This window comes from Pogoniulus pusillus, chromosome 2 (assembly GCF_015220805.1).
Source record: "Pogoniulus pusillus isolate bPogPus1 chromosome 2, bPogPus1.pri, whole genome shotgun sequence".
NCBI lineage: Eukaryota > Metazoa > Chordata > Aves > Piciformes > Lybiidae > Pogoniulus > Pogoniulus pusillus.
In genome coordinates, this window is record NC_087265.1 from 49,809,510 (window position 1) to 49,836,568 (window position 27,059).

General features: G+C 51.6%; 1 protein-coding gene across 1 annotated transcript in view; it reads right to left on the minus strand.

Moving 5' to 3' along the window:
• Window positions 1-26,747, minus strand: part of IGFBP2 (insulin like growth factor binding protein 2) — a 62,782-nt gene extending 36,035 nt beyond the window's left edge. Inside the window, exon 1 of the mRNA XM_064165553.1 lies at window positions 26,228-26,747. Coding sequence (XP_064021623.1) covers window positions 26,228-26,630 — 403 coding nt within the window. The 5' untranslated portion in view covers window positions 26,631-26,747. The remainder of the gene's footprint in view (window positions 1-26,227) is intronic.
• Between the last annotated feature and the right edge of the window lie 312 nt (window positions 26,748-27,059).

Consider the following 27,059-nt stretch of genomic DNA (forward strand, 5'->3'; position numbering starts at 1 on the left):
AAATCAAGCATCTGGGCTGATTTAGGTTAAGCCACTTCCCTTTGCAGCTGGAGTGGAGGAAGAGCAGGCTTGTGCTCAATGGCTCTGCTTCTGCCAACGGGAGAAACCTCTGCTGGGAAAGAAGCTGATGCTCATGCCTACACTTGGCCAGCTCCATGCAGGCCCTCTGGAAGTGGAGGATTATTTTGACACAGAGCCAAGGAAGCAATAATCTGTGCCAAACGATGCTTTTAGACTGATATGTAGCACAAGTAGGTTCCTATTCAACACTTAACAGGTGTGAGCCCAGGTTCCTAATGCAGAAGGCAGAGCTCTCTCCCACACCAGGATAAGCACTGAACACCTGTGTCCTTCATTCGAAGCTGTTTGATCAAAACACTGAGCTCAGCCACCACCCATCTGCACCCATGCTACTGAAGCCTTTCCCAACACCTTTGCACTGGGACTGTTTGCAGGTGACAGCTGCTGAGGATCAGGAAGTCCTCTGCTTCTGAGCTTTCTTCCTGCAAGGAATGTGAACTGCTTGGAAATGCTAACGGCTTTCCCACACAGATCCAGGGAGGGAAGCTCAGACACCAGGCAACCACAGCCTCTCAGAAAAGAATCTGTGATGAAAAATGATGGCTCTCCATCCTGGCAGGGGCAGCCTGACACGGGGAGAGTCTCTAGACCCACATTCTGCACTGCAGCCACTGGCTCCAAACAGAGCGCTGAGAGCATGGGGGGTTGTGGGATCAGGATTGTACCTACACGCTAGGACTTAAATATCTCAGTCAGTGAAGAGACTCAGCAGGAGCCTGGTTAGGCTGGTGGACAAAAGGGAGGGGGCAGGGGAAAACTGTGACCAACTGAAAATTCAGCATGGATTGTGGAACTGCATGACTAATCCCATTCAAGCCAAAAAGGATCCCTGCAGAAGAGTGAGTTCGCTCCAGCCTCTCAGCTCCACTTCATGAAAGAACCTCTAGAGAGGTGGGTCTGTGGTTTGGTTGGGGTTTTTTCTTGGTTGGGTTGGTTCGTTGGGTTTGGGGTTATTTAAAACAACCCAAAAAAGTTGAAAGCTGTAAGATACAGCTGATCTACCATCAGAAGAGAGAGCTGGGGGAACCAACACACAGGCCACACCAGAGACAAACTTCCTTACCCCAGCTGGATGAGAAATCTGCTCAAAATGGTAAAGACACTGAACTCATTCCCTCTTGTTAAAGACAGCTTCTCATTAATGAAAACAATGAAAGAGATGAGGAGAAGGAGAGAGAGGAGAGTTACTGAGTGGCACGCTCAGAAGCGAAGCAACTCCATCTCTTGAACGCCAGGGTGCAAGCCTGGAACTGTCCAGCACGAGGACAGGACCCTTCCCGCATTTCCTGGGTGCCACAGCAGAGTTAGGCTTTTTCCACAGGCAAAATCTGATCCTGCAGGAACTGCTTCTGGTCACACCCCCAAGAAATGCTGTGTTCCCACACAACCCTACAAGCACCCAAACTGACCCAGATCGAAGGCTCATCTTTGCCCTGCACCCTGTCCCTACCAGGGCCAGCTGAAATGCATGGGAGGGTGTTCATACTGGGCAGCACCAGCAGTGACACCAACTCCCTGGGGCTGATAGTACCCTCTCAGCAACAGCCAAAGTGGCCTTTTCTCAAAGGCAGCAGTCCCCAGGAAAGGAGGAGAGGTATTCAAAGCATTTCAGCTGGTAAGAATAGGAAACTGGGATGAGAAGTTGTTGCAGGGTTGGCACTGGTCTTTTCTCCCAAGAAAGAAGTGATAGTATGAGAGGAAACAGCCTCAAGTTGTGTCAGAGGTGGTTTAGGCTGGGTACAGAAAAATAGCTTCATTTCTCTTCTCCAGAGGGTTGTCAAGCATTGGAACAGGCTGTCCAGTGAAGTGGCTGAGTCACCATCCCTGGATGCATTTAAACGTGCCACAGGCAGCACCTAAGGACACGATTTAGTGGCAGGGCCAGGCTTACAGAGAAGTCAGTGATCTTAAGGGTCTGTCCCAACCCAAATGATTTCATTATTTCGATACAGACAGTTCACTGGTGCCCAAAGGCAGAGCCACCATCTCAGAAGCTGTGCTACCCATCAGTGCATCCTGGGCACTAGCATCCACGCAGATGCCCTCATGGCTATATGGTAGCTGAACCCACACTGCAGGCTTCCTCTCCAAGCAGACACTTGCAGGGCCTTCCCTCCTCTACCTGGTCAGTGATTTGCACCAAATGTTCAGGAAGAAAATCATGGTTCAGCCCTCTGCACAAACCCACCTGCAGGGAGTTGGTCAATGGATTTAAAACCTAGTGGGAAAGAGAAAAACCTTTATAGGAATCAGGCTAAAATGCATTCCCACCAGTGGGATCCTCAGGAGCCAAGCCCACTGGTTTCGGAGCTGACTCCAGTATGAATTCCACATCATATTTTACTCTGTTTGCCTAAAACCAGATCTCCAACTGCCTGCCAGGACCTCCTAATCCATTGGCTTTGAGGTCAGTACTGCAGCCCACTCCAGAAGTTCCTCCTCCCCTCTCCTGGGCAGACTCAGCTTTTCCTCCTCTTCCCTAGACACCACCCTGACAACTGCTTATTCACCATTTTCCACCTTCACCCCAGTTCCCCTTACTTCCTCTTCTTGCTTCCCACATGGAGGTAGTGAGCCATAACCCCCATCCCAGCCAAACTCACTTCCCATTTCGTGCCGGAACAACTGGCTGCTTATCATCAGCTCCAGGACTGTGCACAAAGCCTGGAGAAAGGAACAGGATGGCAGGTTGGTTGGTTGGTCGGTTGGTTGGTTGGTTGGTTGGTTTGCAGGCTGCTATTCACGGGGAGGTTGGGAGATCCCTGTTTCCCTGCTTGTGTGGGGTGTAGGGATGCAGGAAATGGGTTCAGGGCTGCCTCCTTCTCTAGCTCCTTGGTTGGCAGAAGCAATTTTGCAGCTCAGTGCTTCACTTCTACTCTGTGCAGCTACAGTGCTATCAGGAGATACTGCTCCATGTGCTCCCACCTCAACCTACTCAAGACAGTGCTCAAGTAGCACAACCAAGCCGCTCCATGCTCCTGTCCAGCTCAGCTGGAGCGTGACCAGCAAACCCCACAGCCTGGCCCACAGCTCAGCAGCAGCTGTGCTGCACGAGCACAAACCGAGGCGTAAGCAACACCAGCATCGCCTGCCCTCAGCATCCAGGGCCCAGCCAGCCTGCAGCTTCAGCCCAGAACACGCTCTGCCCCAGTGAATCACACAACCACCCCGGCAAGTCCTTTCAAGACCCATCAGTCACCAGAGGGAAAAAAGTAAATTACATGCACACAAAGTAATTAGAGGTGTAACCCTCTCCCCTCCCTGGGTGCAGGCTGAATGCGCCCTTTGTCCAGGCATGTTTGCCTTGCTAAGTCCTGCCTCGGGACAGCTTTCTTGACAGAAAACAAAGGTTAATTAATAAAAGAAAAAAAACAGAGAAACTTCTCATTAAAATGGCCACCCTCTCAGCACAGCTCTCTACTCAGACTGGTCTCTCCTGGAAACAGAGTTCTGACCCACGGCCATGACCCCTGCAAGAAAGCCACACTGCACACAGCCAACTCAGGGCCATCTCCAACGATGCAGGGATGGGAAGCCAGCCAGCAGAGTGGACCCAAGACACAAAAAGGTGCAAACTCGAAGGCTGTTATCCACTTCACCCACTGAAATCCCAGCCTCACTGACCGTTTGACTCCAATTACATTACAATCCTCCCTTGGCAGCTTGGTGGCACACAGCCTGTGAGCTGCTGTAGCTCTCCCATGCCCCTGCACCAACGAATCTCGAAAGTATGTTGCAGAGGATAAGATATCGACTCCCAGAGATGCTCTCCTTCCACTCCTCCTCCCCTAAGCAGCTCAAACCACAGCAAACCTCACTTTCAATTTACCACCTGCATTATCAAATGTACAATGGAATTCTCTCACTACAGCACAGACAAAACAAAGGTAAAAGTCTGCTTCAAACCTCTCTCCAACATCTCTCCCGCACACGCATCCAGTTTGCCTTAGACGCACGTGAGCACCTCTGATCCTGTTAGCCAGAGAGAGGTGATGAAAGCACACACATGTGCATGCTCATCAGCCAACTCATTAAATCTAATTAGACACTCTTCCATGGGGAATTTTGAAATGCATATGCAGCAACCACTGCACAGTGCTCTTTCCTCAACCCTTTGGATGTGTGAGCATAATTACTCACCACATGAAAAATAGGAGCCAGTAAAGAACTTAAGGGAACTGTCAGGCCTGCACATTAACAGAGGTGCACTGTTTTCCAGTCAGTCTTTCTGCTTAAGGGACAAGAACAGTGGCAGCCACACAGGGAAAGAACAGCACCCAAGCCTCAAAGCTGGATCCAAGTCTCTCCAAGAAACTGACAATGAAGAACAGCAGAAATTCTCTTTGGCAACACTATCAAAGGTTCACCCTGCTGACGTTCTGGCGGGTAAGGTGTGCAGCTACGTCTGATGGCAACCAGAGCCATCAGCTTTGGGAGCCCACATGGCCAGCACAGCCCCCTGCCTGGTGCAGTGGAACCATCCCAAATCCAATCACATCAGTGCAGACAGACATCTCAGTGCACATGGCTGTGTGTATATATAGATATATATATAAAACTTCAGGAGGTTCAACAAGACCAAGTGCAAGGTCATACAGCTAGGTCGAGCCAATGCCAAGCACAAATCCAGGCTGGGCAGTGAGTGGCTGGAGAGCAGCCCTGAGCAGAGGGACTTGGGGGTGCTGCTGGAGGAGAAGCTCAGCAGGAGCCAGCAGTGTGCACTTGCAGCCCAGAAAGCCAAGCAGAGCCTGGGCTGCAGCAGCAGCAGTGTGGCCAGCAGGGCCAGGGAGGTGATTCCCCCCCTCTGCTGTGCTCTGATGAGACCCCATCTGGAGTGCTGGAGCCCCTGGACAAGAGGGATGTGGAGATGCTGGAGTGTGTCCAGAGCAGGGCCAGGAGGATGCTCAGAGGGCTGCAGCAGCTCTGCTGTGAGCACAGACTGAAAGAGTTGGGGCTGTGCAGGCTGGAGCAGAGGAGGCTCCCAGGTGACCTTGTGGCCTGCCAGGATCTGAAGGGGGCTACAAAAAAGCTGGGGAGGGACTTTTGAGGCTCTCAGGGAGTGACAGGACTGGGGGGAATGGAGCAAAGCTCGAGGTGGGGAGAGTCAGAGTGGCCATGAGGAGGAAGTTGTTGAGCAGGAGAGTGGTGAGAGGCTGGAATGGGTTGCCCAGGGAGGTGGTTGAGGACCCATGGCTGGAGGTGTTTAAGGCCAGGCTGGCTGAGGCTGTGTGCAGCCTGCTCTAGGGTAGGGTGTCCCTGAGCATGGCAGGGGGGTTGGAACTGGCTGCTCCTTGTGGTCCCTTCTGACCCTGACTGATTCTGTGACTCTATAATTCTATGATAGGTGGTTCTCTGGACATGTGACATTGGCAATCTCATGTCAGATGCTTTGAGATCAGGAACACAGCTAAGATATGTCACAGAAAAAGTCCCAGATCTGCATAACAAAAATTTCCCTAATCCTTCCCAGATACACTTTGGGTCAAATCCAGCTGCAGGCAAGGATAATGGAAAGGCTCCCTCTGACCTTCTGGGGGTTGGATATCATCCTCAGTAGATGCACCTGCATAGGCACAGCTGCAGCTAAGTGTCCTGTGCAGCAAGTCTGGAAGCCTCCCTTGTGAATACAAAGGGGTTACAACTCTCATGTGTCAAGCTGCTCCCTCTTTTTTTGGCCTTGCTCTTTCAGGTATAAGGACAAAAAAGAAAACAGATACACACAAAAATCTCCTTAATTAAAGTAAGAAAAAAATCAATTAATACAGTGGCCTAAACCAACCCTTACTCATTACTTTTTGTTTTTCTTGGTAGTTAAGCATCTAACTTACATTTCTATTGCAGACAGTAAGAAATGCAAGCCCTAAACCACACAGGGTAACAAGTGCCTGCCTTGGCTTGGTGCACATGGCTGCACTGACTTGGTGATTATTCCCATGTCAGACTCTTGTAACTGACAGCTATGGTTTCAATTTAAAAGACATCTGAAATAAATGGTGAAATGTGGCATATAAACCGAGAGAACAACTAGGTGTGAAAACAAGGCAATGTGATGGGCTGGGAAACTCTCTACCCCCACCAAGTAAATTTACCAGACCAGCTCAGATGGCTTGGAAGTTAGATGAAGCTGTATTTTACAGCAAGCTAAATTTACAAGCACATATTTGGTGAGACACTGGCACAGGTTGCCCAGGGAGGTTGTGGCTGCTCCCTCCCTAGAGGTGTTCAAGGCCAGGTTAGATGAGGCCTTGAGCGACCTGTTCTAGTGGGAGGTGTCCCTGCCTATTGCAGGAGGTTGGAACTGGATGATCCTTGAGGTCCCTTCCAACCTAAACCATCCAGTGGTTCTGTGATATTTACAGGTATTTACAACTAGAGATCATTATTTACTATTTACACATAATACAGAACATCCAAGCCTCCTACCTGGGCAAAGGAAGCCCAGGAGGGGTCAACACCACCTTCTTCCCTCTCCCCAGACAGAAAACCAGCAAGACTCACATGGTTCCTGGTCAGTCAAGGTTAGTATTCAGTTATGCACAGAGCAGCAGTGAAGGAAGTGGAAAGCAGAAGGCAAGAGGAGCAAAGAGTAAGAAGTAGTTTATCTGTTGGCTTTTAAAGCCAAGTAGCAAACCAAGGAACGATGCAGACTTTATCACTGCTATTCTTTTTACAGCAATGTCCTGCTTATTCAGTCTCTATTCAAAAGAATGTCCAGAAACAACTCCTCTCCTCTTTATACTTTGGAACCAAAGCAGAGCATTAGCTCTTGAACTGCTACACCCCCAAAACCATTTTCACCAGTAAGACCTCTCAGAAGATCAAGACTACAGCAAAGTGGTACAGCCACTCCGTGGGAGAAAGAAACTGTACTGACAGAAAACCCAGCACCATAGAACAGCAAACCAAAACACTACATCCAACTTCCCATACTTTCTGTGACACTAAATCAAACTTTTCATTGTGGCTTGTGACCAGAGGCAGAAGTGACATCTTTTCAATGCTGGGTTTTTTTTCCATTTTTGGTCTGGAAACATCAAATTGTAGTAAAGGCTTTAAATAAAAAGAGAACCTGTAAAAACTGAGACAAGACAAGGAGAGGCTCAGCTGTAACACAGACCTGGCTTTGCTCTGCAGAAGCGTTGTTCCAGCAAGAAAACTGAAAGGAACGGAAAGCAGACTTTTATTCCAACTGCTGAAAAATACAGATGTTAGTCCTAGATCATATCCTGTCAAAAACAAAAGCCTTCTTGAAAGTCTTGGAGTCACAACAGGTTTTTAACAGAGACAGAGAGAAGCAGCCTGAATATAAATAAGTGTCCAAAATAGGTCAGCTCTCTTTCTTGGCCACTGAGGGTTGATACTTTTCAATTGAGGTTAGCCTGGGTGGTGGTGGCACACATTACAGGGCTGGAGGCTGAGCCCCTTGGCAACTCCCAGCTCGGTGCAAGCCCCAGAGCCGCAAGCACAGCCCCGTGGTGATGCGCTGGGCTCCAGGCACCAAGCTCCGCCAGACGTACTCAAGGCAACGGCTGTGACCTGCGCAGTGGCACCTGGATTGCCCCGGACGGTATGGGGTTCATCACAACCTCACTCCCGTTCCAGGAGGTAAAGCTAGATGTCCACAGCCTGCTTATCAAGCAAGAAGTGTGCAATAGAGGGGAGCTTCTGCAGCCCCGGCCAACACCCAGGAGCTCAGTGCCTTCAGCCCCAAAGATCAGCTCTTTGTGCCAGGGCAGGGCTGAGCCCTGCACAATCCAGCTAAGATGGACAAAGGCATTACCTCCCCGGGAGAGGCTATGACCCCTTAAACCAAAGCACAGGGCGGTTTAAGATCCAAAGGACGGGCCCTGAGATGCAGTGAACGCGGTTCACAAGGAGGCCAGTGCAAGCAGTAACCCCAGGGTGCAGGAGAGCCACAGGTTTTCTCTCCATCTTTTTTCCCCCTTTCTTTTTATTGCTCTTTTTTTTTTAAATAAAAAAGCCCCAAGAGTGAGCAAGTAAACTCTACAGCACTCAGAGGTAAGTAAGCCTGCAGTCCAGCTCGGCTTGTTTACCACCAATGAAGAGCCCATTAGCAGCACAATGAGCCTGTTAAAAGCACCTCCAGAAAACGATCGCTGGCAAACCAGGATGCGCAGGCAAAGATTTCTCTCCCTTCGAGTGGACCCAGCTCACTGAAGGGCTCAGGACCTAAACAGAGCAGCCATCCAGCCAACCTGCACAGGGTTTCCAAAGAAGCAGCTCCCAGAGAAAGTAACCTCAGCAGGCTCAAATGCCACCTCTCTGCGGTAATGAGCACACGAAAGTGCCCCTCACACGGGGGCAGCCAGCAGAGGAGGCTGTGATGCTCTGGGGCTTCCCCAAAACTTCACACTCCTGCCCAAGGTCTGACACAGCAGCAACAGGTGCTGACTCAGCCCCCCCCACCCCCATCGACCCTGCCTTAAAAGTAGCACTGATCTAAAACCAAAAGAAGGCATGGCATGAACCGCAAACCGCCTCCTTTAGGGATGCTCCTCACATGGGCACTGCTGGCACAAGAGGAAAGACCTACCTTTTCCCCACGTGTTTTAGCATAACTGCTCTGAAAAACAGCCCAGCTCCCAGCCCAGCCCTGACCAAACCAAACATAAAACTTGGGCTTGCCACCTGCCACGCACACCATTCAGCTGTGGAGCCCACAGCAGCACAGCTCGGACCTTGCAGGCAGGACCTCAGAGTGCCTCTTCTGATCACTGTCCCCACGTGTGTGCAGTTAAGGTGGTTTTATAATACTGTCCCTCTTAACAAACCTCTCTGGCAACTGAGCGATCTGGAAGCTACTCTAAACTCAGGAGCTGTGTTGCTTTTCCTCTTGAGCCCAGCTGACTTAAGTGGAGGCTGCTCCAGCCAAACAACTCAAATGCCCAGAACCACAGCCAATCCCACCATTAGCTAGGCAGGGAAGACATGAAGGTACCACTTTGCAAGCACGTAGCCTAATTCAGCATCTCCCCACAAAACAGTGGGGTGTCTATGACTCCTCTATGAGTAGGGTGGTTTTGCTTTTCCTCCGTGTGAGCCCTGACAACCCCTTCCACAAGTCCAGCCATGCCCATCTGCAGCACCACAATGGGAACATGCCAAGGAGAGACAGACGTTGAGAACAGTGTTATTTGTCAGTCACTCACAAGGTGACACAAGAGGACTTCAAAAGTAGCCTCAAATATCCAAGGTGGGGATTTAGACTGATCTTTTCACAAGAGAAAACTTTCACTTCCCATGTCCACACGGGAGAGCAAATGCATTCTTCAGACAAGCACTTGACCCTCCAGATGTGCAAGAATGAAAACTGGGTCACACAAAGAGGTGAGAGAGCCCTGGGCTAAAGCCTCCCCGCAAATACAATCTCTGGACACAAGAAATAAAAACACACATCCATACAGAAGGTCCATCTGCACTGCTGCTCTTACTCATAACTCCCCTACAGAGCCAGGAGCACTGAAAATCCCCAAACAAGATCCAGGGCCCGTGTCAGAAACAGGCACCACCCTCAGGCTGGAGGACAGTGCCTGGCCACACTGCACTAACAGACACACGTCCAAGGGGAGAAGAACTCCTCTCAGCCTGGGAAGGAGAAACAAGCAACCAGCCTTACTCCTGTCTTACATCTACATGCAGCTGGGACTTGGTGGAGACAACGTAATCATAAAGAGCTAGACACAAATTAGTAGCTGATGCTTTTTCTGGGGTGATGTTCAGCTGCTTCAGCTGAGACCATCTCCAGATGGAAATAGGTGAGAGCCTCTCAGGGTCTCTCTTTCTAAAACCTGTGTCATGGTTTTAAAGCTGAGCTCAGGAACTGCCTCCCCACTGCTGACAAGGCCACACCGATTAAACCAGTAACCACTGTGGTTACACTGAGGAAGAGTTTGGCCTGTAAAGGTCTATACTAGATCTGTCCTTTTAACACAGCGAAGGAGCCTCTTCAAACTGAGCCACCAAAATGCAGCGTGCTTCAAACACCTTACAGGGGTGGTGGTGGATGTGGCTATGGCAGAACCAGCCATAGCAGAGCTTTGCTGGACCACTCTCTGCAAGCAGATCTCATCAGCCGTTGCTCACGCTCAAATGTCATCACCTCCAGCCCCAGCAGAGTAATGCATTCCCCCATCATTTTAACTAAACAGCTTGTCAGTGTTTCTTGAGATGCTAAAATCAGACTCAAACCAGTGACCTGCTCCACTGCATCCAAAACATTTGGGGGGGAGAGGACAGGAGAGGAACTTTGTTGCAGCAGATCTGACGGCAGATGCACTATCGCATAGCCTGTGCTGCTGTAACGTGATGCCAACAAGGTACTGCCCGCCCTGCACCCTGCCGCTGCAAGGGAGTGTGCCAGCACAAGCATCCTGCCGGCTGCTCCAGATGGTTTAACACCAACACAACCATGTCCTCGGGCTGCATCTAGAGCACAGCCTGCCAGCAGAGCTGGACATGCACACCTCCAGTGCCGACAGCCACAGAAACCGAGTTTTGGGCTGCCCTCCTTATGCCAGTTTTGGGTGCAGGTCTGCTCTCTGAGCCAGCGTAGAGGAGGTGGGGTTGCAAGCCCCAGGAGCTGCAATAAAGAAGAGCTGTGTGTCTGGCAAGTGCGAGGTCTCCTGGGAACAGCTCTTCTACTGGGCTCCAGATGCTGTGGAGTGATTGCTTATATGAAGGCGGAGGAGGCCTCTTTACTGTTTCTCATTTCCTCCTTTTTTGCTTCCCCCCCGCCCCCCCCCCCCCCCAGTTTCCTGGTTTTGTTCAGATGCACAAGAGAGTCATTCATCATTTTTCTTCCAGCACAAGGAGCGCTCTCACCTCCCCCTCACCCCTAAATCCCTCCCCACCAGAAAAGGGCATGCGTTCGCCAGCCAAAAAGGCTCGCAGCGGGGAAGGCAAAGCTCCCCAGCTCCCGCAAAGAGCTCCAGCACAAAGGGCCACATTCTCAGCTGGGCTCAGTGGGTGCCAGCCCCCAAAGGGTGAAGGCCAAAACTCAATGACTGCAGAAATGCTAAGTCAGAAAACGGATATCGGCGGTGGAGGAGAGCAATTTGCACCGGTTTAAATTACAAGGGGCAGAGCAGAGAGGAATTTGCATGCTGCGGAGACAGCGCCTCAGGTAACCCGGCCAAAAGGGCCAGGAGATGAAGGTCCGCGAACGTCTCAGCCCAAGTGCCCTGATGGTCATTCGAGTTACTGGGAAAACCTCCTTGGCAGAGTTACCCTCCTTCCCTCTCTACAAACAGGGCAGGCACCGGTCCAAGCGCAGTGCAGGTGCTGGGTCTGCACTGCTCTGTGTGACAGCAAGAATGCATCCCCACCTTTGGAATGGGCTCCCAGGAAAGCCCCGCTCAGTTTGCAGAAGGGAGAAAACGGGTGGTGAGAGGCAGACGTTTAACCCACCTGGATATCAATGACATCGTCGGGAAAATATCATCACAGAGCTTCGCTCCTAAGTTCACTTGGGTTCACAATCACACTGCTTTCTCCATAGCTCCTTGACAGCCTCTCCTTTACCCCATCTCAGAAGGAGAACATGAGGACTAAAACGTCTCAGTACAGCTGCGAGAGAAAAGACAGCCTATCTCCAAATGCCCATGACAAAGACAGCAAGTAGCAAAACCTCCAAGCAGTTCACATTTTTGCACACAACTTGATAAAGCTACTGTGAAAAACAGGACAATGCAAACACCTGGGGTCTGTCTGTCTGGTGACCTGGCAGAAAAATAAAGGATATAAAACCATAAACCTTTAGAAAATGTTCCAGGTTTTGAGTTTGTTTGGGTTTAAGCAGAGCAATAACAGTGACCAAGTCAAAAGGGTATGCCCATGGCCAAACCCAAGGCTTTGTTTTGGCCATTTCAGAAGGAAAAGAAAGAGAGGACTGCGGTCAGTCCTGTGGCTGGCTGGGTGGAGGGGAGCCTGTATGCCCACAGCTCTGCTGAGGAGGCACATTTATGGTGCCACTTCAGCACGAAACACAAGCCACCATGAGTCCAGCCACTTGGTACTGAACTCTTCCACACCGAGCTGGAGACCCTACAGCTGCTGCTGCTGAGGTTCCTCAAGCCATGCTGGATCACTGCACTCCTCCAGGCTCTTCCCCAGACAACACATGCTTACTTGGACTGGGTATTCGGAAGACATTCTTTACAGTGAGGTGGTGAGACACTGGAATAGGTTGCCTGAGAAGCTCTAGATGTCTCCTCCTTGGAAGTGTTCAAGGCCACATCAGGTAAGGCCTTGAACAACCTGGTCTACTGGGAGGTGTCCCCAGCCATAGCAGGGGCCTTGGAAGTAGATGATCTGTGAGGTGCTTTCCAACCCAAACCATTCTATGATTCTATTACACCAACTGAAATGTCATTCTTTTGCAAGACCCAAGTGTTACAGTGCAGGAGCCCAGCCAGCCTCTGTTGATGCCTCAGGCAAAGAGAGTTTAGGGCCACTTTCTGTCCACCCTGGGCCACCAGCTAAACTGGTGGCATGCTCTTTGGGGCACCCTCTCTGAGTCCAGCTCTTCAGTGCCTTCAAGCCAATGGTAAATTTGCTTAAACGGTAAACTTCTGTTGCAACATCTTTGCAAGCTTGTTTTGAGGTTGCTTTGTGCTACCAAGGAGAAACACCCTATTTCAATATTACCTGAATAAAACCTTACATTTTGACTTTTTCCTTCTTTTTAATGGTTTGGCATTAAGTGCTCAGCCCCAAGCCCACACCAATTATGTAGACTCCATTGCACACCAAATCCAGAGTCTGTCATCTCCACAGCTCACAGCCATGTTCACTCAGAGCTCTGCACCTGACCCTCCCACCCTGGCAGGATAGCTCCTGACACCTTTTTTCTCTGGGGCAACAGCAGGTTTCTGCAGGTCTTCACTGAGCCAAACAGGTTAAAATGAGCCTGCTTGCACCCTCCAGAAAACGTGCAAAGGGGTTCCCAGAGCAGGCATGGGCACATATGATGAGGCTGCCAGAAATGCAGGCAAAGGATACAAGAGAAAGAAAGAGAGCACAGCTCTTTGTGGCAGGAAAAAAATTAACCTGATGACCAAAAAAACGGAATGGGAAAAATGTACAGGGCTCTAGGGAAAAAAACATCAGCAAAGGAAGAAGGCAAGAGGAGCTGGGATGAATGCACATGGTCGGCATGGCTATAGTGATGCACATTTTCTTCTCAGCACCAAGTCGATCCTAGAGGCTCCCCCCAAAAGCCTTCTGCAATTCAGGACAAAGTTCCTCACTCATCCTCAGTGCAGCAGCTGCTGGATCATTCCCTGCCCCTCAGACTCTAATCCCACAAAAGCCCAGTCTTCTTCTCTTGGAAAGAGTATTAAACTAAACTCAGATCCCAAGGAATTCTGCATTCAAGCCCTTCAGTGTTTTCCTTCCCCTGACATCTCCATACAGGTGACACGAGGCACCATTGTGGTTTCTGTAGAGTTCATCACTGGAGCAGCTAGCAAGCTGTCCAGTCTAAGAAAGCTGCTCTTATGGGGCACAATGTCATCACTCGGTCTTCCAGGACCAAAGAGTAAGTATTCCTAAGAACAATGTGCCCAGCAGTACCTGCATCAGCTTCCTAGACTTCCAGGGGGAGCTTTCACAATGTAGCAGAAGCCAAAAAGAGGTCCTCAGAGCCAGATTGCGCCTGGGGGCCCAGAACGATAGCTGGGGAAGGATGAGACGAATTACATGAATAACAAACAGCCGGATGCCAACCCCTACCCCACACAGCACAGGAGATGTGGGAGGGAATTGAGGGCTCAAAACCCAGATGAGCTCCCAGACGAGGCTATTCCAGCTATGGATCTGCATCTTGGCCTTCTCAGGGGCCAGGAAAAGCCCTGCACATTTGCTTTAGAAAGGAGCACAACAGTGGAAAGCCTCCACTAGTAGGAGAGTTTTCTTTCAGCGTGACCTGGCCTGTCCTGTGCATCCGCCACAAGGGCAGCGCTGCCGGGAGCCAGCTCACTTGCTCGGGGAGGAGAAAGGGGAAGTTAATTTTCACAGCCAAAAGAAAATAGGGAGTTCTTTTCAGACGGCAGGAATGTTTAGTCACTTGCAATTCTGCTTCCTGGGTATACCTCTCTACAAGAAAGACCCTGGACAGAAGTCTCTTCAAGCAGCACCACAACGTGTGTTTGCCCAAACTTTGGTGTCTAAACCTGTTCCAAGGTCCCGGTGCTGGCTCCTTAGGGAGCTGTGAGTCTTTCAGGGAGGTTCAGTCTCAACTGCTCTGGGCCTTGGCAGCCTTAAGGCAGATGCGTGTGTCTAGCTGGAAAAAGAGCAAACCTGCAGCCCTGGCTCAGGGTCTGACTCACCAGCTGAAAGCAGCTAATCCCCGATCTCCCCGTGGCATGCAAGCCAGGACGCGACCGCAGGACTGCACTGCACCAGCCCCTGCGAGGTCAGGGTCGGAGTGCCTCCGGCTCGGAGAACAGCCACTCACACCGTCACAGTGGGAGCTGTGACAGTGACCCTACATCATGGCACTGCTCCTGCAGCAAAGCTAGCATCCCCAGCGGAGCTGCCCAGCCCCATCGGGGTGCTGGTGTCTGCACCAGTCGAGCCCTGCCAAGCTGTGGCCGCATGCCCTCCAAGCACGGTGCCTGCCTCCCCGGATGGAGAGAGATGGCAGCAGCTGGGCTCAGGGTTCCCGCAGCACAGCGCGGACTGCACGCCCTGCACCAGCCCCGGGCAGCAGCGGCAGGCAGCCGGCCCGGCTCAGGTCGTGCGGACACCACTCGGTCTGCGAGCTCAGGGATTGCCAAAGCCCAGCCTGAGCTGCTGGCTGCTCGTGGAAGTACCGTTCTTGTTGTGTTGCCACACTAACTGCCGCCTCGCCTTGCAGACACTTTGTGACACAGAGAAAACAGAACTGGGGGGGAAATCCTCTAGAAACAAACACAGGCTCACGTAAATATTTATAGGGGGCATTTCAATTACAGGCAGTTTGTTCAGCCATCTGGGACACTTCATCTCTGCTAGGGCAGATGAGTTGCAGGGGGAAGGACTGCTGAGAACTACAGCCCAGAGGCTGAACTCTCCCAGCACGTAACTCGGGAGAAATACAGACCTGGGCAACGCTGTGCTTCTGCTGGACACAGTCCAAGTGATGAGACCTCCCTCCTTGCCATGGCCATTGCTCCCAAATACAGGCTCCTCAGAGAGGTTGTGGAGTCTCCTTCTCTGGAGACCTTCAAGACCTGTCTGGATGCATTCCTGTGCAACCTGCACTAGATATTGGTCCTGCTCCGGCAAGGGGGCTGGACTCGATCTCTGGGGGTCCTTTCCAACCCCTAACACCCTGTGATCCTGTGAGCACGCCAGGAGAAGAGAACAGGTAATGAAGTAGATTTGTAAGAGAAGTCCCAAGCTGATCTTGTACATGGACATCTTTCTATCCCAAAGCCTCAAGCCACTGCAGCGTAGAGATGAAGCGTTGCTTGCCTCCCCAGTACTTGAAGTACACCACTGCTACAAGTGGCAGCTCACCTCACGAAGAAGGGACCTCTGTGAGCAGCCAGCAGCGCAGGCTGCTCTGGAAATCCCCCAACCACAGGCTGAGCAGTGCTGGCAGTGTGATGGGTTCCCCACACACAACGTTCACTCCATGCTCTTTCATAAATCTGCCATTCGTGCACCACCTGAGGCAGCACTGTGGGCTCGATGGACCTTGGACCAGGCTGGTCTGCTGCCTGGAGAGATCTGCACTATCCAAGCCCTTTCAGCACGGTCTGAATTTGGAAAGGTCAGTGTTAACACCTGCAGGACCAGCCAAATGGCCAGGGGTTAAGGTAACAAGCCCTTGGAGCCAGGCTGATAAAAAGAACAAGCAGGAAAACTGAGGAAAGCAATGACTGACGTCAACAGCAAACACTGTTAGAAAGACAGCAGCTTTTACCTGTGATGTCAGAAGATCTGTGTCTTCATCTTCACTCTTTCCCTCTTTTCCACTAGGCACATTCTGTTCATACCAAAAACTCTAGCAGCCCTTTGTCAGCTCTGCTGGCCTCAGTCCTCACAGGATGAAGGTCTCCACTCTCCAGAGGACAGAGCACCAACCAAACCACACTTTGTGCAGTGGGACCTGCAGGAACTTTACCACCTCCCTGGTCAGCTTTGCCATGTTTAACAGACTTCAGCCAAAAAAAAACCGAGGGAAAAAAAAGCAAACAAGTCAAGCCTTGGTTCACAAAGGTAGGGTTGAGCAGAAAGGAGGAGCTAGGCTCAAAAGGAGCACCCTCTGCCCAAGTCCAAGTACCTGAAGCAACATTCATAAAGCAAATGCTGTAATGACCAGCAAGCTGCGTGCAGTCTGCCCCTCACCAGCTGGCAAGTCTCAAGACAGCATCGGTGCTTTTAAGAAGGGATTAAAATAAAAGCACACTGAGTCCATGGACAACCTTTGTTTAAAATCCACAGGAGGGGTGATAAGTTTCGAAAGGCTGAGTCCCCACAAGCATAAGCCAGGGAAGGTTATCAGCTCTGGGCTCCCAGAACATTTACTGAATCTCAGGCTATCCTGAGGAGTCTGAAGCAGGCCTCCCCAGAGACCCACGATGCCGTGTTGTGGTGCATCCTCCATCCAGGCTCACATGCTGACCACCCCTGCCCCCTTCGGGACCACAGACGCAAACGCTGTCCTTGCAAGGCAGGAATGGTGACATGGACACCTCTCCAATGGGGAGAGGAGGCTGAGGGTCTGTAGCCTCCACTGGGCAACTTCCAAGGGTCAGGTCTGAAGACTACATCAAACTAACTGTGGGATCAGTTAAGGAGCCTAGATGAATCACTGAGAGGCTGGGGCCCTGCAGTACCTGCAATCGATCCAGCACTTGGGTTTAGATCTCACCTGGCCCAAAGCCAGAGCAGGGGGAGCATGCCTAGAGGAAGATGCCAGCACTCTGTGCCTGTCCCCATGCAAAGGCTCAGGACACCAGCTCTTCATTTTTAGTATTATTTCCATTTCTTTGTGTAATGAGCTCAGTGTTTCAGGCAGCCCTGGAGGAGCAAGGACATGTCCTGTAATAAAACTGAGGAATTCAAGTGGAACATCTAGCCATTATTGTGAAAGTGGCCAAATCTTGCAGTCCTGACAGGCTGCCACAGTGGCCCTTAGTCTGGCTGTGGTCACAAGCAGGATTCCTGTGGCCTCCAGCAACACCCAACCGGCCCCTGGGGCAGAGACTGCAGGAACCAGAGTGGATGTTGTTTCCTCACGCCAACTCCCACAGCCCAAGTGTGACTACACCAGACCCTCAGAGGACTCGATGCCAAATTCCTTCAAGTGCCCCCAGGCCAAGCATGCCCTAGTCATGTGCACAGAGTTCTGGGCCCTCCTAAACCTCCAAGATTAGCCAGGTATTCTGGCATTATTCAAGCTCTGCAGACCGCTCACTTCCACCTTCCCAGCCTTGGCCATGCTTCCAGCATAAAGGTGCCCTGAAAGGAGCAGGGTACCAAATTCATCCTGGAGATGTCAGAAGTCACATTCTCACTGCCAGGCTGAGATTTTTGGGTCCCATCTGCAAGCAGTAGGAAACTGGGCTCCCCCACAGAGAAATTCCAGGCAAGAATCTCATCAACCAAAATCCCTCAACAATGCAGAAAAGCTAATGGAATCTGTCTCAGTCCCTGCACGCTGAGGGTGACAGGGTCTGTGGGGCCTGGCAGCAAGAAACAACCATGGCATACAAGTATTTTAGTCACTGAAATCAACAAGGAGAAAACAGCCCAGAGTGTCAACAGGCAGCTGAGCTGTTGTGTAAGATGGCACCATTTTGCCATAGGCTGGCTTTTTTGGGCTGCTCTTTAAATTCAGTGATGGATTAGAGGGTTAGGCCCTAAATGGTACCTCTAGTGCTGTCCCAGTATCCAGTCTCAGAAATGGCAATATTCCCTCCACGCCACTAGACCTTCTGCCCAGCAATGACCTGTGTAAAGGACTCTCTGGAACGATGTGGGCTTCCAACAGCCTAAACAAAATCCTCCCAAAACCACTTCTGCAGAAGCCATGGAGGCAGCACCCAAGCATAGCCTGACTCCCAAGCAACTTGCCAGAGGCAAACCAGCCAGATTCTGGCCAGATTTACTGGTTTTCCTCTTCTGCCTTCACTGGGGCGGCTCAGAATTTGTCCTCCTCCCCTTGAAAGCAAATCTGGGGACTTCTAACATTTTGGCACTCCATACCCTGCAGGAGACAGGTCATACTGGAGAACACACATCTGGTTTTTGGAAGTATGGAGAAGGTGCTGGAAGACACTCAAACCCACATAAACACCTTCAACAACTGACTGCAGTACCTCCAGACTAAGCAGCAAGCACTCCTGAGATGTGGACAACAGATGCCCACCCACGCTTTTCCACTTCCAAAACAGCAAGAGAAAGACATGGGAAGGTTATCAGACAACTTTCTCTCCAAGCCAGGAGAAGCTCATTAGCATGAACTGCATCTTCAACAACCAGCCAAAAGAGCCTCCCATCCCTGGAGGTATTTAAGGCCAGGCTGGATGAGGCTCTGGCCAGCCTGATCTAGGTTAGGGTGCTCCTGCCCATGGCAGGGGAGTTGGAACTAGATGATCCTTGTGGTCCCTTCCAACCCTGACTGATTCTATGATTCTATGAGAACTGACTGCCCTGGCTGAAAAGCAAGATCTTATGGGGAAATTTCTCTGTGATCTTGAGCAAAAAGACTGAGCAAAGCTTCATGACTTTCCCCGACGTTATAGGACTCTCCCACCACCACCATCACACAAGTGACTGCACAGCACGTCACCTACTGTAGGCATCCTGCATCACCTGGCTACAAGGACAAGCTGCAAGGAGGCACAAAACCTGATCTCTAAAATTGCCTCCAGCCAGATAGGTATTGGAAACATGATTAATTTCAAGGGCAAAGCATCAGAAATCTCCCATCCCACCTGAGCTAGTTTCTATCTGCAGAAAAGGTTAAGGGAAAGCAGTGATTTCAACACCACCCAGTTCCCACCAGTGCTTTGTGTCACTCTCAATTACAGCCCAGAATGAAATACCAAGAAACCGATCCTGGCAGACGGCAGAATTAATGGGATCTTTGACTACAGAGAGCACCAAGCAGCGACCTTGTTCCCTTACCAGCCAGGAGGCACAGCACAGCTCTCTTCAGAACAAAAGCTGCAACGCCAAGGCGTAGTTTAAGGCTCTCAGAAGTGGCCTGATGTTTCCCAGTGTGCCAGTCCACAAGAAAGGCACACGGTGACCGAGCCTTTTCTTTCTAAAGCAGTTTATTTCTACCACAAAGCAGGAGACTTCTGCTGCTATCTAGCTAAATTAGGTGTGGGGCACAACACTGAACAGAAGACGACGACACCAGAAGCTGTCAAATGCTGGGCTGCAGCAGAGCTCCGATAACTTGAGCACTAAGCCCTGGTTGTTAAGCCTTTTCTTAGGATAGCTACCACATCACGTCCACTTGTAATTAGATGGCAACTCACACATACAATGAGGTCATGCTTGGCCAGTTCGTGAATGAGAAACATCTCTCAGCTTGCTGGCAGCGACTGCTGAAAGCAGGCAACGATGGTTCAGTCAGACTGAGCCTGATAAAGGCAGTTTATCTCTGCAGAAGCAGTAATAAAGCTAGATTTTCAAGCTGCTAAACTGACAGGTTTCCATCCAGAAAAGTGAAGGCTTGGTTGGGCTAGCTCCCTATCATGGCTCAGCTCCCCATCGTGTCTCATCCACAGTCCAGACAGAAACAAAAACCTGGATTAGAGGACATTGAGGGAGTGGGGCACAACTACCACGAGATCTGTTCAGCAGGGATGGAAAGCAGCACAGAATAACCTGCAGTGTGTTAGGGCCCCACACAAGGGTTTGTCCATACCAAAACCATTAGCTCCCAAATACCACTGCACACTCAGCACCCAGGAGGCAGCATGTTGTTGCATGGTGCACAGCAAAGCAGTATGTAACAAAACTCCCTCCTGCAGGCAGACACAAGGCAGTGACACAGCTTTCCCCACAAGGCTGCTGCCGTCGGGGGAAGCCTTTCTCTTGCAGAGGACAAATCTGTTTCTTCTGGTAGATGCAAAGAGTCGGCAGTGTGTTCGGTAGGTGTTGCTAAGGACATCCTCAAAAGCAGTCACACACACTGCCTGAGGAGGCACCTCCCCAGGGAAAGGCCAGGGGTGAAGATGGGTGGGAGCAGATGCAAAGACAATGGCTTTGCATCCCTCTGATATGTAAGGGGTCTGCTAAGCAGCCACTGGATCAAAGTTATGAGTTTCACTCTGGTTCGAGGAAAGAAACCAGGATTTCTTACACCTGGAAACTCAGTACACCACCAAGCTCAGCCCTCCTCTAACAGAAATGCTTTACAAGCACCCCCAGGTTTTACCCTGACCTTCTTACTCTGCCTAGAACAAAACATCCTCCCTGAAGGAATCACAGCCTCAACAAGGAAGGCAGACGTGACCATGCTCAGAAAGCTAGAATCGACCAGCCCAAGCAGAAATACAAAGACTTCAGCAGGGGAACTTCTGTTCCTCCTAAGTGCTGAATGCAGGACCAGGAAACGCAGGTATAGGACTGCTGCTGGCCATCAGAATGAGCCTCTGCCTTCACAAACCTGGTTGTATCTGGGGGTTACGGCGACAGCTGCCCATTAAGCAGACAGAGCAGTTCCAGATCTTACTGCAGCCAGGTCTAGTACAGACACAAGCACACCTCTTGCATTCCAGTTTTCACTGTTTTGCCTTCCAAATTGTTTACCTCGGCTCAATTCCTGGATGTGGATAAAACAAACGACATGGACTTTCTCACAGATGGGGCTTCTTGCTGTTCCCTTGACAAACACCATGCTCAGCAAGTGCGAGCCTGAAACCCAGAGGAAAGGAAACAACGGCAAAGGGCGAGAAGGAAACAGATCATTTGCCAAGGGACAGCATGAAAACACATTTCTCCTTTGGGCCAGAGCCTTAAAGTCTTCCCAGGCTTCCCCTTCTCTCCAAGCCACCATTTTCATACTACCATCACTACAGTCCCATAACTTCTAGTGGCACTAGGGCAGAGAGAAGCAGTATTTTCAGGAGGCTGCTCCACAAGGTACTATTTGTCTTCATACTTAAGAGGACAGCTAGCTCAGGACCAGGCCCAGGTGCCACAAAGGCACTTAGGGACCCAATCCACCTACTTGTTAAAGCTCCAGAGACAGCTGTGTGTTTTTTCACCCACATGCCATGTTCAGAGTTATTAATTGCATTCCACTTCCAAGGCAAGGAGCCCTGCAGATGTTTGGTTCATCCTGGGCAGAGCCACTGTAGTGGACATGTTAACAGGCTCTGTGGATTTGATTCTTGCAGTTGGCTTCCCTGGTGTCTCATAATGTCCCAGCTTGCATAAGCCCTGCTGACTGCCTGGTTGCAGCACTTCAGAGAATCACCATGGAACGGCTTAGGCTGGAAGAGACATTGGAAATCATCTAATCCAACCTCCCTGCCATGGGCAAGGATGCCTCTCAACTAGACCAGGTTACTCAAGGCCCCATCCCACCTGGCCTTGAACTTGTTACTATCTTCCCTCTTATTCTGGTGCTCAAAAGGCACTTAGCACAGCACAAGGACATTCATAGCGTGGCTCTCCCCTACCCTCTCCCACATTCTAGCAATGCAGTGCTTTCAGGTGACCACTGCTGTGTTAGATCTGGCCAACAGGGTGGGACCAAAAGGACTGATTACACACATGCACACAAAAATCATGATGGATGCTTTGTTTCCCTATAAAAGCAGGAGAAAAGCAGAAGCCTTCCTCGGCAATTGAGTGGACATAAAAAACGCACTCACAGCTTATTGGCAGGCTTTGCAAGTTGCTGTTAAAATTCCACTTATGCTATCTCCAACCTCAGAGTCTTCTGTGTTTTGGAGCAATACATTAAGCTGTCTTTTAGCAGCTGACTGCCAAGGGGAAATGGAGGTTTTGACTTCTGACCCATAAGGAAGGATGTGTGGCATTTGGGGCTACCCAAATAAGGATTTTACAATTAACTATTTTGACACTGGTTTTGCATCGTGGGAGTTCAAAGTGGAATCCCTGACCAGGTGAATGAGGCAACCCCAGCTGTGCAAGTTCAAGTCTGCCTGGGGCTGCATTCTTTGCACAGCTCTCTTCCCATCTGTAAAGGATACTCTGCGCTGGCACAGACTGAAAAAAATCCACATTTGTTTTAATGAAGAAGTGAGATTCCACAGCAGGGCTCAATAGCCAGTAGCAGATTCTGAGGCAGATCACGCTGAACTAGTAAACACATCCAAAGCAGCAAAATAAAACAATACCACAAACTCAACTGATCTTGGAGGTCTCTTCCAACCTGGTTGATTCTATGATTCTATGATTCTATGATCCTCACTGGCAAGGAGACAAAAAAATACCCTTAACGACTCGGCTTTGAACAGAGGCTCAGGAACCTCTTTTTCCAAAGGGGAACAAGTTTTATTCCTAGGACCTTGTCCCCATTAGAAGAACACAGATGGTCTTCAGCTATCCCATAACCCGGGCAAGGCAATTCAAGGTATTTACCCACATGCCTAAGAGCAGCCCTGCTCCACTTCTAGCACAAGTTCCCACCTTGTAGAGCAGCACTGGCACCCTGATGCCTCTTGAGCCAGCTCAGGTCATTGATCTGATAAAAAACCAGTAGTTTGTTTCCTGGAGCTGCCTTTCTGTAGGATTGGCTCCGGTGAACCAGCACTCTGAGACACACGGTGAGTACTAAACCCAGCAGAAGGAAGGCAGAACATGGCAGCTGAGAACTGGACAAGACCACACAAGCCTCTGATTCATTCCTGATGGCCAAAGCACAAAGCAGCATCCCCACCCTCCAGCTGATATTGGAGAGCTTGAGACAGTTGTAACGGTGCCTGAAACACCTCTCAAAGCACATTCCAAGACCCATTTTATCCTGGGCCACCCTAGAACTGCTTGGAGAAAAGATGGCTATCAGGGACTGGGACATTATCTGCCAGCACACAGACTGTTAACATAAAGTACAGACAGCACTCACTGTGCCCTCGGTGTCCTCAGGCACATCATTTAGTCCATCTGCATGCCAGTCTCAGTGAGGTGCTGAAAAACACAACACACTTGAGACTGGCATGACCTCTGCCAGCTATACACACAGAGTAACAACCCTCTGTCCCCAGTTCAGGCCGTTCCAGCCAGCAGCACGTAAGGTTTGTTGCACGATGACCCCAAATAAACTCCACAAGAGTGTGGTGCACTGGCATCTAAACTATTTCAGAGGCCCTGATCCCTGGAGGTGCTGAGCCTCTGTATCACTCCCACCATTGGTGGGAGTTCATGCACTTGCCTCCCCAGGGTGGATTGAAGTTCTCAGCCTGATTTCCACAGACTGCTGCTATTTTGTTCCAACATTCCCAACATCTTCAAAATACCCAAAGCCTCTTGTGCAACAAGCAACATCCCCTGCTTCCTAGCTACATGGCAGCTTGTGTTATTTTCTGCCTACAAGGATTTCAGGGTTGGCTTTACAGACCTAAGTGGAAGACTAAACAATGCTGGAGCCACAGCAAGAGAATTTGCAGAGTTTTATTCCATGTTTCATTTGGGCAATCCTTCTGCCTCTCATCAGGGACAAAAAAAAACCCCAAACCCAAAAAAAAAAAACCCTTGCCAACCTCTTAATTTAGGAATAGCATGAGCTCTGCATTCCAGCCCTGAATCAGCCGAAGGACTCTTTTCAAGCTGGAAAGGGGAAAAAGGGCAAATACCTCTAAGCACAGTAAAAAGGAAAAAGAAAAAAAAAACCAAGCAAGCACTCGACACCTGCCTTTTGCAGGCAAAAACTTGCTCTCCTGGGACTCTGGAAACTATGGAAAGGGAATTCCAATCCCTGCTCTTGGTGGGTGCGAGACTGCTCTCCCTGTCACTGCTTTAAACCAAAAGCAAACAACTCTTCCCCCCTCCCCATATGTTTTGCAGGCACACTGCAGATGGAAGTGAGGATATGAATCCGAGTATCAAGTGAAGTTGGCAGATTTGGAGCTTGGGTTTGTTGTGGCTTTGTAGTTTGCTGGTTTTTTTCTAATCAGTACAACAACCTGTTAAGAGTTTAGTAATCTGAAGGGAGCAAACCCTTTTCTGCAGCTCCTCTGTCAAGACATGCTAGACTGTGAATATTCCAGCTGCATGCTTCATGTCATGCTGGTTAAGAATGAAAGATACAGTCAGATACAGCATATCCATTGTACTGCAGTAAAGATAATGAAATCAAGCAAAATACCCAATGGAGCAATGTAATTCTGAAATAAAGTCCATAAAAGCAAAAAGAGCAGCACTGACTCAGAAAATCAGCACTCAACTCATCATTGCAGTGCTCTCTGCCATCCCTCCAACTTCTTGTAAAAGCATTAGCCTGGAAGTCAGCGCCAGGTTCCTTAAATCTGAATGAACTTGTCTTCTTCTGCAGGGTATACAATTCACTCCCTTGACACTCAGACTCCATAGTCAAGAGAGATTTCACATCATCGTGTTCTCCAGACTCCTAGCTCTCCCCATCGCAGCTGGGCAAAGGAGGGAGAGCAGGAGCGGGGCCAAGGAGTGGCACTGCAGCAGCCGTAGCCTAGGCGCCTGGAAACAGCAGTTTGCAACGTGCAGTCTTCCCTGCTGCTGGTTTTGCTTTCCTCCCCTCTCTCCATCTCTCCCCACCAAGCGGAGCAGCGTTCGTGGGTACTCAGTTGTGCTCCCATCCTCCCGGCGAATAAAGCAGGGAGGTACAGCCCGCTTTTTAAATAAAGCCCCAGCGAGAGAGAAGAGGGAATCCAAAGTCGTGCTGCTGAACTAGTTATGCAAACAGGGGCACAGCCCCAGCCGTAGCCAGAGAAGAAAAAAAACAGCAAGGAGACAGAAGTCCAGAAGGGATTACAAAAGAGAAATTGCCGTTTTCTACTCCCAGACCTCTTCGGCAGTTTTCAACATCCCACACCAAGGGCAAACGCTTTCGGCCGATGGCAAGGGAGAGGCGGCACGAGTAAAACCAAGCTCTGCTCTACCCGCATCCCCAGAAGCGCTCCCTCCTTCGGCAACTGCAGCAACAGGTCAGGAGCATGTTGGTGTCTCCGTCCTTGGGGCTGTGGCTTTCAGGGACACTCCTGTTTCCCCGGCACCCAGTGCCTGCATCACGGGCCCACACCGGAGCCGGGGCACCGGAGCCGGCAGCAGCGAGCTCTGCCGGAAAGGAGGCCACAGGGAAGAGGGCTCCTGCACAATAGAGACCGCGCAGCCCCTCAGCCACCTTTTTGGGACTGGCCGTGATGCCTCTCCCCGTATCTCTGGGTCATCCGTTACACTCCAGGGTTACCAAACCCAAATCTGAACCTCCACCTGCCTCCACTCCCCAAAGGACTCCGCTTCCCACAGCTGCATTCCCCCACACTTCACAGGAGTTTTCTTCTCTAGAAGATCTTAATCTCCACCTTGCCCCTGAGGCCGTTCCCTGCGCTCCCCTTTTCCATGCCATGGAAACCTCTCTAAACCCTGGGATAGCTGCCCCCCAAAATATCCATTTTCCCCATTCCCCAACGGATGCATTCGCGCTCCTTTCCCCCTCCAGCGCAACTCTCATTCCGGCCCTGTGCCCCTTCTTGGACTATCTCGCAAGGGTACTCCTTCCCTGCCCTCCCACGGGGCCCCTCTGTCCCAAGGGGACCCCCTTCGGGACACTCTTTAGTATTCCTTTGTCTCCTAGACGTGCCAGTACCCCGCTGCCCCTCTGCTGCTCCCTGGCCCTCGATCCAGGGTGCGCGGTGCCCAGTGCTCCCTGTCCGGTGCGCGGTGCACAACGTCGGTGGCCGCTGCACACTAGCCGGTGCCCAGCACTAGGTCGCCGGCTCCCGGTGTGTGGTGCCTGGTCCGAGATGCACAACGCCAGCGCCCAGTGCCCGGCACCAAGTTACCGGCGTCCGGTTGGCGCTGCCCGGTGCACGATGCACAATGTTAATGCCGAGTGGCCAGCATCAGGGCACCGGCCCTGTCCTCGGTGCCCGGCTCTCGGTGCCCTCTGCCCGACCCGCGGTCCCCGATGTCGGCTGCGCAGGGTTGCGCGGTGCCGGGTGCTGCTCACCTGCGGGGCGCTCGGCGCTGGCGCCGTACTCGGTCGTGTCGCGGCGGCGGGCGCAGGTGCCCTGCCCCTGCACCAGGGCTTGAAGGGGCAGCTCGGCGCCGGGGTCAGGGTAGCAGCGCAAGCCGGCGGCGCAGCGCGGCGTGTAGACGCCGCACGCTTCGGCCTCCAGGCGGGCGCACACCGGGCAGCACCCGCAGCCCGGCTCCCGCACCAGCTCGGGGCAGGGCGGGCGGGCGGCCGGGGGGCAGGCGGCCAGGCGCTCCGCCGTGCAAGGCGGGCAACGGAACAGCACCTCGGGCAGCGCCGGCCCCGCCAGCGCCAGCGCCGCCGCCGCCGCCACCACCAGCAGCCGCGGCCAGGCAGCTCGCGCCGCGCCGCCGCGACCGACCCCGCCGAGCGCCATGGCGGGACTGACGGGCGGCGAGGCCGGCAGGTGGACACGCCGCTCGGCCCCCCGGCGGCGCGGCGCGGAGAGGAGCGGAGCCGAGCGGCACGGCTCGGCACACAACGGCGCGGCGCGGAGCGGTGCGGAGCAGGGCCGGGCGCGCCGCGGCGCCGCCGGGTGCTAGAGCCGCCCCCGCGCCTGCCCCACCCAGAAGGGGTCGGTGCTGCCCCGAAGGGGAGAGCGTATCGGACCCAGAGGGGGTCGGAGGCTGTCCCGGAAGGGAGGGGGGTGTACCCCAAAGGGGGAAGGGGATCAGACCCAGAGCGGGGGTGGGGCTGCCACACAGGGGGGACGGGATTAACTCAAACACGAAATGGTGGTCTGAGCAGCGTGGGGCAAGGGCTGGCTGCAGCAGCAGTCAGGGTCTGCCCCACGGGGGATGGTGAT